At 36.3% G+C, this 19,773-nt stretch overlaps 1 protein-coding gene across 8 annotated transcripts in view; it reads left to right on the top strand.

The window, feature by feature from the left end:
• The window catches only part of DOP1A (DOP1 leucine zipper like protein A), a 110,698-nt gene that overhangs the window by 47,977 nt on the left and 42,948 nt on the right, over positions 1 to 19,773 (top strand). For all 8 annotated transcript variants that reach the window (XR_004352447.1, XR_004352449.1, XR_004352448.1 and 5 more), the window contains exons 7-13: positions 128 to 227; positions 968 to 1,077; positions 1,996 to 2,104; positions 3,334 to 3,454; positions 5,654 to 5,773; positions 7,510 to 7,624; positions 8,338 to 8,571. Coding sequence is in view for 4 of the 8 variants with exons in the window: in XM_032650632.1 (XP_032506523.1) it covers positions 128 to 227; positions 968 to 1,077; positions 1,996 to 2,104; positions 3,334 to 3,454; positions 5,654 to 5,773; positions 7,510 to 7,624; positions 8,338 to 8,571 (909 nt within the window). In the remaining 4 variants the exon portion in view is untranslated. The remainder of the gene's footprint in view (positions 1 to 127; positions 228 to 967; positions 1,078 to 1,995; positions 2,105 to 3,333; positions 3,455 to 5,653; positions 5,774 to 7,509; positions 7,625 to 8,337; positions 8,572 to 19,773) is intronic.

Genomic DNA, 19,773 nt, shown 5'->3' with positions numbered 1-19,773 from the left:
TTGTATGAAAGTACCTCATAAACCCTCAAGTTCTGAATGTACTGTGAGGTATTATTTTTTTAAAGAGGAAGGAAAGTAATATATTTCTGTATGTGATTAAGTATGACCACGTTCCCAACTATTGCAGGCCACTCGACCAGACATGATAAGGATCTTGTCAGCAGCCCTGCACGTAGTATTAAGGAGGGATATGTCCCTGAACCGAAGACTTTATGCCTGGCTTCTCGGTAAGTGTTTGATGTGTGTGGTCTTAGCTAGGAAAGGATGAAGGGAAATTTTCCATACATAAGTATTATCAAGTTTATGTATGTCCTAAATTAAGAAACTAAAAGTTTACTTAAATAGATAATAAAAATAAAGACAGTATGAGTTGTGTATGGTATGAAGAAATCTCAAAAGCTTCTTAGTTGAAGAAGCTGTTTTAATCTATAGGTCGTGTTCCCTTTGACAAGATTTTTTTCCCCTTATAAATTGAGGCTATTATACTCTAAGTATGTAGACAAAGAAGGATAAATTCATAATCAGGATAATGACATAATATCCAAAACTTGAAAGGAATCAGGACTAGTACTCCTGTCCCACACATGTTACCTGTCTCCCACTCAGGCAGTAAAACATTGTGTACACTTTGTTCTTCCGTACTTTTTGTGTTTGGCCTGTCTTCACAACTCTTTACTGCCTGGAGTGAGAAGACACAATATAACTTACTTTGGATTTTCTGAATCTTCAGTTCTTTCACTGTTTGAAAAAAACCAAGATAATTCTGGAAGTTTACTATGATACTCACTTATGTATTGAATTGGTTTCCCTTTATTAAACTATCTAAAATCTCTCTTGCTGACATTGATTGGGCTACTAATTGGTAAGTGTTTAGTGCTGTTTTTGAGATATTTGCTGTTTTGGTATTTAGTGAACAACAGTTTTAAGAACTCCATTTTAATTTATTTTACAATTTGTTTCCATGGAGGTTTTGATAACAACGGTGCTATCATAGGACCCAGAAGCACAAGACACAGCAATCCTGAAGAACACGCTACTTACTATTTCACTACCTTTTCAAAAGAATTGTTGGTTCAGGTAATGGATGCTTTCATTTTATTTTTTGGTTACTCCGTGACCACTGTAGTTACTCAACAAATAACAAATAAGACGAAGTCGTGCCTTGAATTAATTTGCAGTTGAAGGGGTGGAGACAAGACTCACAAACTTCCTAAGAATGACTGTAACAAGCAAATGGCTGCAATGAAATAAGTAAGTAATGGTAAGCTAGACTCACTTCTGTGTGTAAGTCCTGAGATCTTTTTCTTCATTTACTTTGTTTTCATGAGTTCATCACAACGTAGTTGCAGCTTCTCACCTGTCTGCCCTATGGAAGTTGGAGCTCTTCCAAAAATGAGCCAGGACCTGTGTTATTTACTCTGAAATTCCAGGGAAATTTGGGTTGCAACAAGAATTTAAATGTTAAAACTACTTTTGTAATGGAAATATTAAAATGATCTATAGGCTTATTTCATATTATTTTTACTTCAATTAAATTTATTCAAGATATCTTAAACTGAGAGAGTACATGGTATCTGAAACAGTTTGAAATAAGTGAAGTTATAAGAATACAGTTTTGAGTTACTAATGAGAAAATAATTGCATAATAGTAGATACTGCCATGATAATGAGTGATAGTTTGGAGCATGTTGACAGTCAAGAGGAACATTTTTATCTTTTAGGAAATCAAATAATTCATGAATTTATTTTTCTAGATTTTCTCTAGAAAAAATGGTGGAAAAGTTAAGCCCTTTCTTCTTCTGTCAAGAGAAATGAATATAACTTTTCTTTTTCCCCAGCAGAGGAAAAAAGCCAACTTCAGCAAAAGAACTTCAGAAAAGCAATAGGAGATGTAAATCTCTGTTTACATATGGTTGTATATAAAAATATTTTTCTTAAGAAAAAATCTTTGAATTTGTTTACTTAAATGACTAATGTACTTTTTCTTCTTTGAAGGCAATGGTGGGGATCTTACAAGTGAATGGATTTGGAGAAGAGAGCACTTTAATGCAGGATCTAAAACCTTTTCGTATTTTAATCAGTTTACTGGACAAACCTGAGCTAGGTAATATATACTATCCTAACTATCCTAGGGCATAAGATCATATGTGGTGGTTTTGTATTTCTTCATGATAAATATAAGACAAAGTCATTACTTAGAAAAATTTCTGTATTTTGAGGTGGCCTTTAAATACAGGTTCTCAACAATTCCTTACCTAAAATTCACTCTAGAACATTAAGAAGATACAGATGTACATTCAGCTGGTATATTAACATATGTCTACCCTGTACTACGTAGGTAGCAGAAGATTCACCTTAAAGGTGCTATCTAAGCCCCTCTTAATCCTGATTAAGGTACTGAAATCAAAACACTGATGATCTGTCATGACTATCTTATAGTTCACAGAATTCAAGGATTTGAGCAAAAGTATTTTAGTCATACCCCTCAACCTTCTTCCCCACATCCCCTTTGTTTTATGTGTTTTCCCTTTCTTCACTGTGTACTTCTTATATACTAGATCTCTTGGGAAGATAGTTACGGCACCTGAGACAGAAATTAAGAAAAACTGAAAATATTAGCAATTATAAAGTGAAATAATAAAGTATGTAGTTTTATTAAATTATGTGCAGAAGTTTTTTTTTTCTTCTTTTTATGTGCAGAAGTTTTAGCAAATATGCATAAGTTCTCTCACCAACTCTTAAAAGAAAAAATGAAAAAATTTAAATATAAAAATAACTTGAGTTGTACCAGTGGCTCTATTACATGGTAATAGATGGAAGTTCAGGAAGTTTTCTGAGGAGATTGGCGTCTCTTATAGCAGTAAAGTTTAGCCTTGTACACCTTTGTATTATTTTAATTAATAATAGTAATATAAGTTACATTCATTGAGTACTCATTATATTCTGGGAACCATGCTACCCATCTTACAGAATTTTTCCTGACCCTTACACTGATAGTCCCATAAGTTTGCTATTATCCTCATTCTGCATGAAGAAACCAAAGCTCAAAGAAGTTAAATAACTTGTCCAAGCTAATAGAGCTATTAACTGGCAAAACCAGTTTCCCTGATTTTGTAATTTGTATTACGTCAACCTATATAGTTAGATAAACATTTGTTCAGTTCTTTGCTATTTTACTGTTAGCCTCTCAGGATGTGAAGTTTAGTTTCACTTCTGGAAAAAACATTATTTTTTCAAAATACCTGTTTTAAAGCATACTTTAATTGTGCCAATTTGTAGATAATCATGATTTGTAATATTAATTATTGTCTTTAATATGTATATTAATTTTAGGACCTGTAATTCTAGAAGACGTCCTCATTGAAGTGTTTAGAACATTATATTCTCAGTGTAAAGCAGAACTGGATCTTCAGATGGAACCACCCTTCAGCAAGGATCACGCTCAGTTAAGCAGGTGGATTACCAAAAAATTAAGCATGACACAAAGGTCCTCCTTTATTAATGTTTGTAAAGTAGACATTGCTATATGAAATTTGTGTTATGAATGAGTGAGTTTGATTTAAAGTATCGCTATATTTTAGTAATGTGAACTCTCATAATTAACTGCACTGACCTTTCAAACACGCATCTGTAGCATGAGTGCTGTGTGCAATGCCACCACCTTCCAGGGTTAGTTCTCAGCCTCACCAGTTTAGAAAACTAAATTTTAGCAGTTAATGTGAAGATATAGATTCCAGGGAATTCATTCACACTTATCAAACTCACAAAAGATTAGCTTCCACATGTCAGTTAATAATGAAAGCTGTACCTTGCTTGGTAACCAGGCCTGGTAGTTTGCACAGGGTCGTGCCCTCTTGGTGCCTTGACACACTCAGGAGACCAAAGCATAGATCAGAAGAAGACTTGACCACAGAATTAAATGAATCAGAGGGCACTAGGCGTTCTTTAAAGACTTTTTTTCAAGTGATGGTTCTTTCTTCTTTCAAATTATTTCTATATATGTGTGTGTGTGTGTGTGTGTGTGTGTATATACACATTTTTTTCTTTAATCCCTGGGAGAAGTCATATAACATTAGCATATCCTCTTCTCTAAGTCAGTGGTAGATACATGCTGACAAAGTCTTACTTTTTCATTTCTTCTCTACTTTAAGGAGCCTACCTGTTTTCCAGTCTCATTTATCATTATGACAAAGGATCCAAGACAACAATTTCTTTTACATACTTTGCATAATTTTATTTTATTAATTAATGAATTAATTTTTTTTGGCTGCACTGCGTGGCTTTTGGGATCTTAGTTCCCTGACCAGGGATTGAACCTGGGCCCTCAGCAGTGAAAGTGCAGAGTCCTAACTACTGGACCGCCAGGGAATTCTCACTTTGCATTTTATTAGTGTCACCTTGGTGACACTTTGGAGATAAACTGGGCTTTCCTAAAGCATACTTTTATATATTAAAACTTTTTAAGACAGTTTTTGATTTCTGATAAATATTATCCCCTCTGATTTTTGTTTGAGCAGTTAATATTGACTAACCTTGTACTCTGTTTCATTCTGTACACTGCCTGATAATTTATTTAGTCCCATAGAGTATTTAATTAGCCTTTCGTGCTATAACATGCTAGTTGTATTGACAGTACATCACTATATAGAAAAATAATTGTTTTAATTGTTAGGAAGGGTGACAGGAGATGGTAGTTAGGTGGGTATTTAATAGGCTGGCGGGCTCCCACTTGAAATAACGAAGTTATTTTTCCCTGATGGAATTACAGTAAAAGTGGCTATTGACAGGATTACTTCTTTTTGTTGTTATTGTTTTTCAAGCTAACAATAATAATTTGATTGAAACTCACCAAGATAAACTTAACCTTTCTCAAACAAATCCTGAATAGTACAGGAAAGCAGAGAAAATTCTTTCAGAATCAAGGCTGTCAATATCAAATCACCGGGCCTTCCCTGGTGGCGCAGTAGTTAAGAATCCGTCTGCCAATGCAGGGGACATGGGTTCGAGCCCTGGTCTAGGAAGATCCCACGTGCTGTGGAGCAACTAAGCCCATGTGCTACAACTACTGAGCCTGCACTCTAGAGCCCGCAAGCCACAACTACTGATTCTGCATGACACAACTACTGAAGCCCGTGCACCTAGAGCCCGTGCTCCACAAGAGAAGCCACCGCAATGAGAAACCTGCGCACCACAATGAAGAGTAGCCCCTGCTCACCACAATTAGAGAAAGCCCGCACGCAGCAGCGAAGACCCAACATAACCAAAGATTAATTAATTAATTAATTTTAAAAATCACTCGGTTTATATGTGTTAAGGGAAACAAAGGGACTTAATGCCAAATTCACCATCAGGCTCTCAAAATAGTTCAAAAAGAACTTCTTGTTCTGCTGAAAGCACAGCTATTTTTCTTACGCAAGGTTAATTTCTGATCTTGATCATACATTTGAGTTATGAAAACTCAAATTTGGAAAAATAACTACACATAAAGTGATAAAGTGACAGTAGATAAAAATTATTTGTTGCAATATTCTCACTAGCAAGGTTTCTAGCAAATACTTAGGAATATATACTCCCCTAACAACATTCCACTCACATTTAAATTTGAAAAAGTAGATGTTATATTTATCAGTTTTTGTTTTTTCTTTTTTTTTAGTAAATTAAGGGAAAATAAGAAAACAGCAGAACTGATTAAAACTGCCAACCTTCTCTTTAATTCCTTTGAGCCTTATTATATGTGGGATTATGTTGCACGTTGGTTTGAAGAATGTTGTAGGTACGTTAAACTCTTTTATTCATTTTCATTTAATAGCATTCAAAGCCAGTCTTTGTTATTTTTTTTAAGTTCTTGAGTTTAATGAAAAGAATGTTCTTTTATACATTTTACTACTACTCCTGACAACTATCATTTAATGGCCATAATCTGTCTCTACCATGTCACTCTAGAATACAGAATCATTGATCGTATAATCTTAGATTTGAAAAGGAAGTTAGAGATGAGTTATTCAATCACCAGCATAGATGAAAGATTTTCCCTCTCCAATCTATAGTAATCCAGTTTTTCTTTGTTGCAGAGAAAGTAGCAAATTTGTGGCTGGTGCCTCAGCACACTTTCCCAAAATGCTTCCCACTTTGAATAACAAAAAAGTCCTCGGTCACTTTTATGTTTTTAAAAACATAGAACCAGCCCATATTATCATCCACTCCTTAGGTTGTAAAGCTTAAAAAATGCTCAGAAAACCCAGTAATACTAGTGAACCTGGGTAGAATTTCTGTCTGGATTCTAGACCAAATTCTCTCAGCAGCCGATTAACCTCTCAAGCCTTGGGAGCATAGAGTCAACAAGTAAGCATTTATGATCTCGGGATTAGAAGTCTTTTATAAATATAAAATTAATCCCTTTAACGATTTAGAAAGTTGCTTGCTTACTCATTGAACAGCTGCTGCGCACCCAGTGGAAAGGCACTATGCTAGACATATAGACAGTGCCTGTCTTCAGAGAGCTCACAGCAGGAACAAGTAATACATGCTCATGCATATTCCTAGTACTGTATTAAACTAAAGGTTACGGGTGCCTTAAGAGAGAGATTAAGATGTGGTAGGAATGTAGAGGAATTGTGGGTGTCTTTTCACCACCTGGCCTTGGCCCAGGTTTCTACTTTGTTTTCACATTCACAAACATACACATATACCCTTCTCTAGCTAACCTGGACTATTCCTTGAACAACATTAACTGAGCCTTCAGTGATGCTGCTGAGCTTTCACTCATGTTATTTTTTCACAAATATTCTTCTCCCTAGCCCATCTGGTAAGGTCCTATAAAGAGGTCACCCCCTTTCAGAAGCCTTCTATGACTCCCTCAAATCTCCCATCAGAATCAACTTCTTCTACCCTATCACATTGTTACGTTATTTGTCTATAGGCTTATATATCTTGCTGGCTAGGGACTGTAGCATATTCTTACTTTGTGTCTTCAGAGTGTAGGGCAGTGTATGGGCAGATAGGATTAATGTGATTTAATGTGCATATTTGTTGGAGGAATAATCTCTACTACTTGTATCAGAAGAGGCTTCTTAGAGGAGGTACCATTTGAAGGATGGCTGCATTCTGGATGTGAGAGAATGAGGCTGGGAGAGGGTGCCTATCCAGGGGGACAGGTTGGTATGAACAAAGGCCCTGAGGTTAGAAATCAAGCAGCAAATAGTCCATTTTAACTAGGAGATGAGATCTGTAGTGGGAGAAATAGGAAATAAGTCCCAAATAGAACCATCCAGAACACTTGGAAGTTCAGGATGGGTGTCATAGGGAGAGGTTCAGCCTAGGAATCTTGCTTTGGGAATTTTCCATGGAGAGATACAGTAGTGTCCTAGGGGAAAGGGAACATACTTCATCACAAGAAGTTACCCGTGTGCATCCCAATGTTGATATGACTCATTTAAAGAACAATGATATCATCACATGTATTCACATCACTTGATAGGATACTTGATAAAGTGAATTTTGTCCTTTTAGGAGGACACTGCATGCCAGACTTCAGAGTGGGCCTGGAGATGTTAACGACTCATCTGAGTTACAACTGAGCAATTTCTGCTTACTGGTGGATTTTTTGTTGGATATAGTTTCTTTGGTAAGATCACCCTGGTGAAAAAATATTGAGGAAATGTAATAACATAGTTCAAATATTTCATTTTGGAAGTAGACCTCATCTTCAAATAAATATCATTTTTTAAATTAAATTGATTTTCCCCCTTTTGGTATAGCATTTTAAATAAAATTTTTGAAGTGTTTTGTCCTCTGACATACATTATATGTAATACATATACAATTCTTATATAATACATGGAATGTATTTCATAATTGCATGTTATTGAAGTCTTACATGTTTAGTATATAATAGTCTAATGCTGCATTTGTATTCATTAATGATTCTATTAAATGAAGACTGTTGGAAATCTTTTCCCCTTTTCTCTCCTCAATTCTTTGCTTTCTCATTTTGAAGCCTACTAGAAGTATGAGGGTGCTGTGTCAGGTATGACATTCAGCCTGTTTTGTTTTTAACTGATTGTATTCACTTTTGTTATGTTATAATTTCAGTAGTGTAACAGATAAAACTGGGGTTCTTTTATAGTACATGCTTCGAAGTACTTAAATTGAGAATTTGGGAATAGAAATTTTACGTCATTAATAATAAATGACCATACAATGTTAATTAAGAGCATGGTACATATAAAATGAGTAAAATTATTTCTTTTTCTTATATATTAATAAATTAAAAATTAAGTAACATAACTTTGGAGTTATACACTGTGTAAACTTTTGTCACTTCGCTTTTATTTTCAGGAGACTTATATTGAAATCCAGACAGAACACTTGCCCCAGTTGCTGCTCAGGATGATATCTGCCCTGACAAGCCACCTCCAGACATTGCACTTGACTGAACTCACAGATTCTCTCAGGCTCTGCTCAAAGATCCTTAGCAAGGTTCAACCTCCTCTGTTATCTGCCAGCACTGGAGGTGTGTTGCAGTTTCCAAATGGGCAGAACAACTCAGTCAAGGAGTGGGAAGACAAAAAGGTAACGTTTTGCTGTTATTTTTGGTACTAGACCAATTATATTTCTTCAAGGCAGAACAGTTTCTAACTAACATCACTTTACACATATTCATTTAAATATTTGTCAATCTTTCCTAGTTCCCAGTGTTGTGGCAGTAGACCGTCTTGTAGGCTTTTTTTTGGCTCTAGTGCAATTTAACTGTCTATATCCACACTTTGCAAAAGAAATATAACACAAGCAACATATATAATTTAAAATTTTCTGGTAGCTACAGTAAAAAAAAAAAACAAAATAGAACAGGTGGAAATAATTTTAATTGTATTTTACTTGGCCCATTAAAGGTAATATATTACCATTTCAACATGTAATCAATATAAAACTGATGTAACATAAAAAAATACTAGTCAGATATTTTGCATTCTTTTTTTGTACTGTCTTCAAAATTCCACTGTGTATTTTATACTTACAGCACATTCAAATACTAAATTTTTATTAGAAGTACTTGATCTATACTTAATTTCATAAAATTTACATTTAAAAAATTAAATTCTCATACCCAGGTTGTTCAAAACATACTTAAAAGTTTTCTCAGAACTAAATTAAGGATCACTTTTAAAATTTTAATTAAAATTAATTGCATTAAAAAATTTAGTTTCTTTGTCAGATCAGCCACATTTCAAGAGCTCAATAGCCACATGTTGCTAGTAACTATCCTATTAAACAGCAGGTTTATAATCCAAACTTTATTGGTCCTTTTCATATATATACACTAAGTTTTTGACATGTTCTCCTTGAAATCCAGAATCTTTTTGCTCTCCTCAGTCTTCCAGATTCTTAATGCTTACTTTATGATGTTGAATAGAATTGTAACACAGTTGACCCTTGACCAACACAGGTCTGAACTGAGTGGGTCCACTTATATGTGGATTTTTTTTTTTCAATAAATATATTGGAAAATTTTTTGGAGATTTGTGACTCTCTTTTGGAGATTTGAGAGAACTCTCAGACAAACCGCACAGCCTAGAAAAATCACAAAAATTAAGAAAAAGTTAGGTGTGTCATGAATGCATAAAATATACATAGATATACATATAACATACAAAATATGTTTTAATATGTTATTTATGTTATCAGTAAGGCTTCCAGACAACAGTAAGCTTTTAGAACTTAAGTTTTGGTGGTAACAAAAGTTACATGTGGATTTTTTTTTTTTTTTTTTTTTTTTTTTTTTTTACGGTACACGGGCCTCTCACTGTTGTGGCCTCTCCCGTTGCAGAGCACAGGCTCCGGATGCACAGGCTCAGCGGCCATGGCTCACGGGCCCAGCCGCTCCGCGGCATGTGGGATCTTCCCGGACCGGGGCACGAACCCTTGTCCCCTGCATCGGCAGGCGGACTCTCAACCACTGCACCACCAGGGAAGCCCACATGTGGATTTTTGACTGTATAGGGGTTTGGTACCTCTAACCCCTTCATTGCTCAGAGTCAACTATAATTTTAATGTCTGGCACTAGTAACATATTTAAATACCTATGAAATGGGTGTGGAAAACTCAGCGATTTAAAAGCTTTCAGGTTTATAATATGACATATACTTTTTAGTAAATAGTAATGAAAACATTCCCAGAATCATGTAATTCCATTGAATCTAGGTACAGGGGCACTATGTCAAAAACAAGATTTAAAAATTTCTAGCATGTAAGGTCATTACCTAAATCCTGTGGTTGTATAGTTGCCCTTACTTCTTTTTCAGTTGCTTTTTAATTTTGTCAGCCAGGCAAAATACATGATCAGGATGATCTCATACAGCCTTTTCCATCAAGTCTTAACCCTAGAACTTTTTTCTTGGACCTTCTAAATATATTGCCTTTCATGTATGAAATGAACATTACCCTCAAACAATTTAAATATATCCCAGGATTATCCCACATAAACTAAAACTAGTTTGTCTTATTTTCCTTCCTACCTGCTTATTATTTATATGTGAGAGATAATGATTCTGTTGTTGGACAGTTCATTTTGCTGTGCTGTTTTTCCTTAATTTATGCCTCTAGGATCTTAGGAATAAAACTAAAATAGATATTAGCTGTTATTGGTTTGGTTTTTATTTGAATGAGATTAGTGAAAGTAGGGGAGGGACCTTAGCAGTCTCTCAATAACATATTCAAATATGTGAATATTTACTATGTAGAAAACATCTGGAGGCACTTTATCGGTGGTTACAGGTAAAGTAAATGGGAACACCCATTCATATTAAATGAAAGAATTAAATAATACACTTTTTAAATATAATCGTTGATTAACCTTAGATATGCTTCCCCCCCTCACCCTTTGGTCTTCCTGCCTGTTCCCAGGGTTTCTATGTTCTTTTCTATTTCTTACTGAAGCACAATGGTATTATCTTCACTGAGATGTCTAATATTGATCATATTTGAAAGCTGAGAGTATTTTCAGTATTCCTTTTTTTGAAATTGTAATTGAAGGAATGATTCTTTTAAAAATTATAAATCTTAATTTTTTCTCCACGCACTTAGTACATTTTTGTAAAATCAGTGTATTGCATTCTATACCCAAATGTAATTCCTTTCTATTTTCAGAAAGATATTTTACTATAAAATAATCTGAACTATAGTTACATAATATAGACCATACAACTGTTATAAATGTATGCAGGTATAACTGAATTTATAGCATGAATTCTATTAATGTAATATCATCCATTGTTTTATAATCCTTATATGAGAAAGATTGATACAGAAATAATAATAAGCTAATGACAATTTTACCATTTAAATAAGACTTATTTTTTTTAATGTATTAATTTCAAAGGAGAAAAATCGACAAGTTCAGTTCTGTTGCCTCTAAACTTTGGCATTCCAATGTGAAAAGTTCTCATGCTGTTATAGAGACAGTGATCTGCTGTGGTGAAAGGAGGATGAAGTTTAGAATCATCTAATCTGAGCTCTTCTACCTACTAAGTTTATTTGCTATGACCTTGGGCGAGTTTTGTTTTGAACTTCCCTGAGCCTCAGTTTTCTTACCTTTGAAATAGAGAAAACAACCTCTCTTTGTTCAGCACCCACTCTATGTATCCAGCAGTGAACTAGGCATACCTAGGTGAACTTTGCCCTTCCTGGCCCTTTCTTTCTGCTTGGGAGACATATATTAAACAAATAATTGCATATTTAATTATAGTTGTGATAAATGTATGAAGGAAAGAATGGAGTGATAGGAATGTGGGAAAGGGGTGATCAGACCTAGATTGGGGGCCATGAAAGGCTTTCTTTTTTTTTTTTGAAAGGCTTTCTTGAGGACGGATTGTTTGAGTGAAGCTCTAGAGAAATCCGGGCGGGTGAGGTAGGAAGAAGAGAGCCCTTGACAGAGGAAGGAGCATTTGCAGACTCTAGGCAAAAAGGAGCGCTGTGCAGACAGGGAGGGGACATGCTGCTACTGAGGTAGGCGGGGGCCAAGTCTTACGGAGCCTTTCACTGTACTAAGGCTTTTATTCTTTATCTTCAGAGCAATGGGAAGACACCGAAGGGAGAGAAGCAAGTGACATAATCAGATTTGTGTATTTGAAAAATTAGTCCGAGGGAGGGGATATGGGGATATAAGTATACGTTTAGCTGATTCACTTTGTTATACAGCAGAAACTAGCACAACAGCGTAAAGCAATTATACTACAATAACGATGTTAAAAAAAAAAAAGAAAAGAAAAATTACTCTGGCTGCAATGTGGAATATGGATCTGAGAAACAGAAATGGATGTGGGGAGACCTGCAGTAGTGCAGATGAGAGGTGGTGGTAACATGTGCTTACAAGATGGGGGAGTAAAGACAGAAATGGACGGATCAGCCACGTATTGAGGAGGAAAAATCAATAAGCTGTAGTAATGCATTGGTAGGGTAATGAGTGATCACTAACATTTATTGAAGGTTTACTAAGTGGCAGGTTCTACACTGTCTTACTTAATCCTCATTGCAACTGTAAAATGTGGGAATTTGCCATCTCAGTTACATAGATTAGGAGGTTTGGAGAGGTTCAGTAACTTGCCAGGGTTCAGAGAGGTTCGATGACTTGCCAAGCGGGAAAGTGGCAGACTCTTAGCTGACTCATGGCCAGCACTCTTGACCACTGTACTGGAATGGATGTAAGGAAGGTGTGGAGGAGAGGTGGAGAAGGTACCAAGAATCGCCTCTAGATTTCTGCCTTCCTGTTTTGTTGAAGGGTGGTGTCATTCACTGAGGCAGAGAACACCAGGTGAGGCCCAGCTTTGTAGCACCAGAGCATTTAGTGTGTATATCTTCAGTGATCTTCCATAAGATCACTTTTTAGTGATCATCTTCAAGTACAAATTATGCTCTGGCACAATCACCTAAGGAGTTTGTGGTATGTATAGCTTTTGTTTACTTAAACTAAGCCAGAAAATATGCTTGATGATTGTACTCATCCTATCTTATAGAGAGGGAACAGTTAATCATTATTGTTAATAATGATGAAGTTATTCTACTTCAGTAGCTGGTTCATTTTTTGTTTATACTGTAATTGTCTCTTCTCCTCTAGATTATAAACAGTTCCTTTTGTTCCAAATACCTCATGTGGGAAATAATGTCAGTTCAGTAACTGCTTGTTGAAAGAATGTAAGCTTAATAGCAAACACTTAAATAGTACTTCACATATTTCAGACAGAAAGTTCACTTCATACGGTCCCAAATAGAAGACTTATTAGATTTTATTTCGAGTTTTTGTTTTTGTTTTAACATCTTTATTGGAGTATCATTCTTTTACAATGGTGTGTTAGTTTCTGCTGTATAACAGAGTGAATCAGCTATACATATATATATATCCCCATTTCTCCTCTCTCTTGTGTCTCCCTCCCACCCTCCCTATCCCACCCCTCTAGGTAGTCACAAAGCACCGAGCTGATCTCCCTGTGCCTTGCGGCTGCTTCCCACTATCTGTTTTACATTTGGTAGTGTATATATGTCAGTGCCACTCTCTCACTTCATCCCAGCTTACCCTTCCCCCTCCCCTTGTCCTCAAGTCCATTCTCTACATCTGTGTCTTTATTCCTGTCCTGCCCCTAGGTTCTTCAGAACCAGTTTTTTTTTTTTTTTTAGATTCCATATATATGTGTTAGCATACGGTATTTGTTTTTCTCTTTCTGACTTACTTCACTCTGCATGACAGACTCTAGGTCCATCCACCTCACTACAAATAACTCAATTTCATTTCCTCTTATGGCTGAGTAACAGTCCATTGTATATATGTGCCACATCTTCTTTAACTATTCATCTGTCAGTGGCCACTTAGGTTGCTTCCATGTCCTGGCTATTGTAAACAGAGCTGCAGTGAACATTGTGGTACATGACTCTTTTTGAATTATGATTCTCTCAGAGTATATGTCCAGTAATGGGACTGCTGGGTCATATGGTAGTTCTATTTTTAGTTTTTTAAGGAACCTCCATACTGTTCTCCATAGTGGCTGTATCAATTTACACTCCCACCAACAGTGCAAGAGGGTTCCCTTTTCTCCATAACCTCTCCGGCATGTATTGTTTGTACATGTTTTGATGATGGCCATTCTGACTGGTGTGAGGTGATACCTCATTGTAGTTTTCATTTGCATTTCTCTAATGATTAATGATGTTGAGCATCCTTTCATGTGTTTGTTGGCAATCTGTATATCTTCTTTGGAGAAATGTCTCTTTAGGTCTTCTGCCCATTTTTGGATGGGGTTGTTTGTTTTTTTGATATTGAGCTGCATGAGCTGCTTGTAAATTTTGGAGATTAATCCTTTGTCCTTTGATTCATATTTTCTACCTCTACCATTCTGAGGGTTGTCTTTTCGTCTTGTTTATGGTTTCCTTTGCTTTTCAAAAGCTTTTAAGTTTCATTAGGTCCCATTTGTTTATTTTTGTTTTTATTTCCATTCCTCTAGGAGGTGGGTCAAAAAGGATCTTGCTGTGATTTATGTCATAGAGTGTTCTGCCTATGTTTTCCTCTAGGACTTTTATAGTGTCTGGCCTTACATTTAGGTCTTTAATCCATTTTGAGTTTATTTTTGTGTTTGGTGCTAGGGAGTGTTCTAATTTCATTCTTTTAAATGTAGCTGTCCAGTTTTCCCAGCACCGCTTATTGAAGAGGCTGTCTTTTCTCCATTGTATATTCTTGTCTCCTTTATTAAAGATAAGGTGACCATATGTGCGCGTGTTTACCTCTGCGCTTTCTATCCTGTTCCATTGATCTATATTTCTCTTTTTGTGCCAGTAGTATATTGTCTTGATTACTGTAGCTTCGTAGTATAGTCTGAAGTCCAGGAGCCTGATTCCTCCAGCTCTGTTTTTCTTTCTCAAGATTGCTTTGGCTATTCAGGGTCTTTTGTGTTTCCATACAAATTGTGAAATTTTTTGTTATAGTTCTGTGAAAAATGCCATTGGTAGTTTGATAGGGATTGCATTGAATCTGTAGATTGCTTTGGGTAGTAGAGTGATTTTCACAATGTTGATTCTTCCAATCTAAGAACATGGTATGTCTCTCCATCTGTTTGCATCATCTTTAATTTCTTTCATCAGTGTCTTATAATTTTCTGCATACAGGTTTTTTGTCTCCTTAGGTAGGTTTATTCATATATATTTTATTCTTTTTGTTGCAGTGGTAAATGGGAGTGTTTTCTTAATTTCACTTTCAGGTTTTTCATCATTAGTGTATAGGAATGCAAGATATTTCTGTGCATTAATTTTGTATCCTGCTACTCTATCAAATTCATTGATTAGCTGTAGTAGTTTTCTGGTAGCATCTTTAGGATTCTTTATGTGTAGTATCATGTCATCTGCAAACAGTGACAGCTTTACTTCTTCGTTTCCAATTTGGGTTCCTTTTATTTCTTTTTCTTCTCTGCTGTGGCTTAAACTTCCAAAACTATTTTGAATAATAGTGGTGAGAGTGGGCAACCTTGTCTTGCTCCTAATCTTAGTGGAAAAGGTTTCAGTTTTTCACCATTGAGAACAGTGTTGGCTGTGGGTTTGTCATATATGGCCTTTATTATGTTGAGGTAAGTTCCCTCTGTGCCTGTTTTCTGGAGGTTTTTTTTTATCATAAATGGGTGTTGCATTTTGTCAAAAGCTTTTTCTGCATCTGTTGAGATTATCATATGGTTTTATCCTTCATTTTGTTAATATGGTGTATCAGGTTGATTGATTTGTGTATATTGAAGAATCCTTGCATTCCTGGGATAAACCCCACTTGATCATGGTGTATGATCCTTTTAATATGCTGTTGCATTCTGGTTGTTAGTATTTTGTTGGATTTTTGCATCTATGTTCATCAGTGATATTGGCCTGTAGTTTTCTTTCTTTGTGACATCTTTGTCTGGTTTTGCTATCAGGGTGATGGTGACCTCGTAGAATGAGTTTGGGAGTGTTCCGTTCTCTGCTATATTTTGGAAGAGTTTGAGAAGGATAGGTGTTAGCTCTTCTGTAAATGTTTGATAGAATTCACCTGTGAAGTCATCTGGTCCTGGGCTTTTGTCGGCTGGAAGATTTTTTTTTTTTTTTTGCGGTACGCGGGCCTCTCACGGTTGCCTCTCCCGTTGCGGAGCACAGGCTCCGGACGCCCAGGCTCAGTGGCCATGGCGCACGGGCCCAGCCACTCCGCGGCATGTGGGATCTTCCCGGACCAGGGCACGAACCCGTGTCCCCTGCATCAGCAGGCGTACTCTCAACCACTGCGCCACCAGGGAAGCCCTGCTGGAAGATTTTTAATCACTGTGTCAATTTCAGTGCTTGTGATTGGTCTGTTTATATGTTTTATTTCTTCCTGGTTCAGTCTTGGAAGGTTGTGCTTTTCTAAGAATTGGTCCATTTCTTCCAGTTGTCCGTTTTATTGGCATATAGTTGCTTGTGGTAATCTCTGATGATCCTTTGTAGTTTTGCAGTGTCAGTTGTTACTTCTGTACTTCTCCTTTTTCATTTCTGATTCTGTTGATTTGAGTCTTCTCCCTTTTTTTCTTGATGCATCTGGCTAATGGTTTATCAATTTTGTTTATCTTCTCAAAGAACCAACTTATAGTTTTATTGATCTTTGCTATTGTTTCCTTCACTTCTTTTTCATTTACTTCTGATATGATCTTTATGATTTCTTTCCTTCTGCTAACTTTGGGGGTTTTTTGTTCTTTTTTCTCTAATTGCTTTAGGTGTAAGTTTAGGTTATTTATTTGAGATGTTTCTTGTTTCTTAGGGTAGGATTGTATTGCTATAGACTTCCCTCTTAGAACTGCTTTTGCTGCATCCCATAGGTTTTGGGTCATAGTGTTTTCATTGTCATTTGTTTCTAGGTATTTTTTGATTTCCTCTTTGATTTCTTCAGTGACCTCTTGGTTATTTAGTAGCACAATGTTTAACCTCCATGTGTTTGTACTTCTTACAGATTTTTTTCTGTAATTGATATGTATTCTCATATCATTGTGGTCAGAAAAGATACTTGATACAATTTCAACTTTCTTATATTTACCAAGGCTTGATTCGTGACCCAGGATATGCTCTATCCTGGAGAATGTTCCATGAGCACTTGAGAAGAAATTGTATTCTGTTGTTTTTGAATGGAATGTCCTATAAATATCAATTAAGTCCATCTTGTTTAACGCATCATTTAAAGCTTGTGTTTCCTTATTTATTTTCATTTTGGATGATCTGTCCATTGGTGAAAGTGGGGTGTTAAAGTCCCCTACTATGAATGTGTTACTGTCGATTTCCCCTTTTATGGTTGTTAGCATTTGCCTTATGTATTGAGGTGCTCCTATCCTATGTTGGGTGCATAAATATTTACAATTGTTATATCTTCTTCTTGGATCGATCCCTTGATCATTATGTAGTGTCCTTCTTTGTCTCTTCTAATAGTCTTTATTTTAAAGTCTATTTTGTCTGATATGAGAATTGCTACTCCAGCTTTCTTTTGATTTCCATTTGCATGGAATATCTTTTTCCATCCCCTCACTTTCAGTCTGTATGTGTCCCTGGGTCTGAAGTGGGTCTCTTGTAGACAGCATATATATGGGTCTTGTTTTTGTATCCATTCAGCTAGTCTATGTCTTTTAGTTGGAGCATTTTATCCATTTACATTTAAGATAATTATTGATATGTATATTCCTATTACCATTTTCTTTTTTGTTTTGGCTTTGTTATTGTAGGTCTTTTCCTATTCTTTGGTTTCCTGCCTAGAGAAGTTCCTTTAGCATTTGTTGTAAAGCTGGTTTGGTGGTGCTGAATTCTCTTTGCTTTTGCTTGTCTGTAAAGGTTTTAATTTCTCCATCGAATCTGAATGGGATCCTTGCTGGGTAGAGTAATCTTGGTTGTAGGTTTTTCCCTTCCATCACTTTAAATATGTCGTGTCCCTCCCTTCTGGCTTGCAGAGTTTTTGCTGAAAGATCAGCTATTAACCTTATGGGGATTCCCTTCTGTGTTATTTGTTGCTTTTCCCTTGCTGCTTTTAATATTTTTTCTTTGTATTTAATTTTTGATAGTTTGATTAATATGTGTCTTGGTGTGTTTCTCCTTGGATTATCCTGTGTGGGACTCTCTGCACTTCTTGGACTTGGTTGACTATTTCCTTTCCCATATTAGGGAAGTTTTCACCTATAATCTCTTCAAATATTTTCTCAGTCCCTTTCTTTTTCTCTTCTTCAGGGACTCCTATAATTCGAATGTTGGTGTGTTTAATGTTGTGCCAGGGGTCTCTGAGACTGTCCTCAGTTCTTTTCATTCTTTTTTCTTTATTCTGCTCTGCTGTAGTTGTTTCCACTATTGTATCTGCCAGGTCACTTATCCATTCTTATGCTTCAGTTATTCTGCTATTGATTCCTTGTAGAGAATTTTTAATTTCATTTATTGTGTTATTCATCATTGTTAGTTTGCTGTTTAGTTCTTCTAGGTTCTTGTTCAACACTTCTTGTATTTTCTCCCTTCTATTTCCAATATTTTGGATCATCTTTACTATCATTACTCTGAATTCTTTTTCAGGTAGACTGCCTATTTCTTCTTCATTTGTTCAGTCTGGTGGGTTTTTACCTTGTTCCTTCATCTGCTGTGTATTTCTCTGTCTTCTTATTTTGCTTCACTTACTGTGTTTGGGATCTCCTTTTCACAGGCTGCAGGTTCATAGTTCCCGTTTTTTTTGGTATCTACCCCCAATGGGTAGGGTTGTTTCTGTGGGTTGCATAGGCTTCCTGGTAGGGGGGACTGGTGCCTGTGTTCTGGTGGATGAGGCTGGGTCTTGTCTTCCTGGTGGGCAGGACCATGTCCGGCAGTGTGTTTTGGGGTGTCTGTGGACTTAGTATGATTTTAGGCAGCCTCTCTGCTAATGGGTGGGGTTGGTTTCCTGTCTTGCTAGTTGTTTGGCTTAGGGTGTCCATCACTGGAGCTTGGTGGTCATTGTGTGGAGCTGGGTCGTAGCGTTGAGATGGAAATCTCTGGAAGAGCTTTCGCTGTTTAATATTATGTGGGACTGGGAGGTCTCTGGTGGACCAGCATCCTGAACTCAGCTCTCCCACCTCAGAGGCTCAGGCCTGACCCTTGGCCGGAGCACTAAGACCCTGTCAGCCACTTGGCTCAGAAGCAAAGGGAGAAAGAAAAGAAAGAAAGAATAAAATAAAGTTATTAAAAAATTAATAAAAATATTAAAAAGTAATAAAAAAAAGGAAAAGAGAAGAGAGCAACCAAACCAAAAAACAAATCTACCAATGATAACAAGTGCTAAGAACTATACTGAAAAAAACAAACAAAAAAATACGGACAGACAGAACCCTAGGACAAATGGTAAAGGCAAATCTGTACAGACAAAATCACATAAAGAAGCATACACATACACACTAACAAAAAGAGAAAAAATATATGTATATTACAAAAAAGGAAGAGAGCAACCAAATCAATAAACAAATCTACAAATGATAATAAACTCTAAACACTAAAATAAAATAAACATAGAACTGGAAACAAATTAGATGCAGAAAGCAAACCCCAAGTCTACAGTTGATCCCAAAGTCCACCTCCTCAATTTGGGATGATTCGTTGTCTATTCAGGTATTCCAGAGATGCAGGTACATCAAGTTGATTGTGGAGCTTTAATCCGCTGCTCCTGAGGCTGCCTGGAGAGATTTCCCTTTCTCTTCTTTGTTCGCACAGCTCCCGGGGTTCAGCTTTGGATTTGGCTCCGCCTCTGCATGCAGGTCA

The sequence above is a fragment of the Phocoena sinus genome, chromosome 12 (assembly GCF_008692025.1).
Source record: "Phocoena sinus isolate mPhoSin1 chromosome 12, mPhoSin1.pri, whole genome shotgun sequence".
Taxonomy (NCBI): Eukaryota; Metazoa; Chordata; class Mammalia; order Artiodactyla; family Phocoenidae; genus Phocoena; species Phocoena sinus.
Note: the sequence above shows the minus strand (reverse complement) of the source record. Positions and strands in the feature narration are given on the sequence as shown.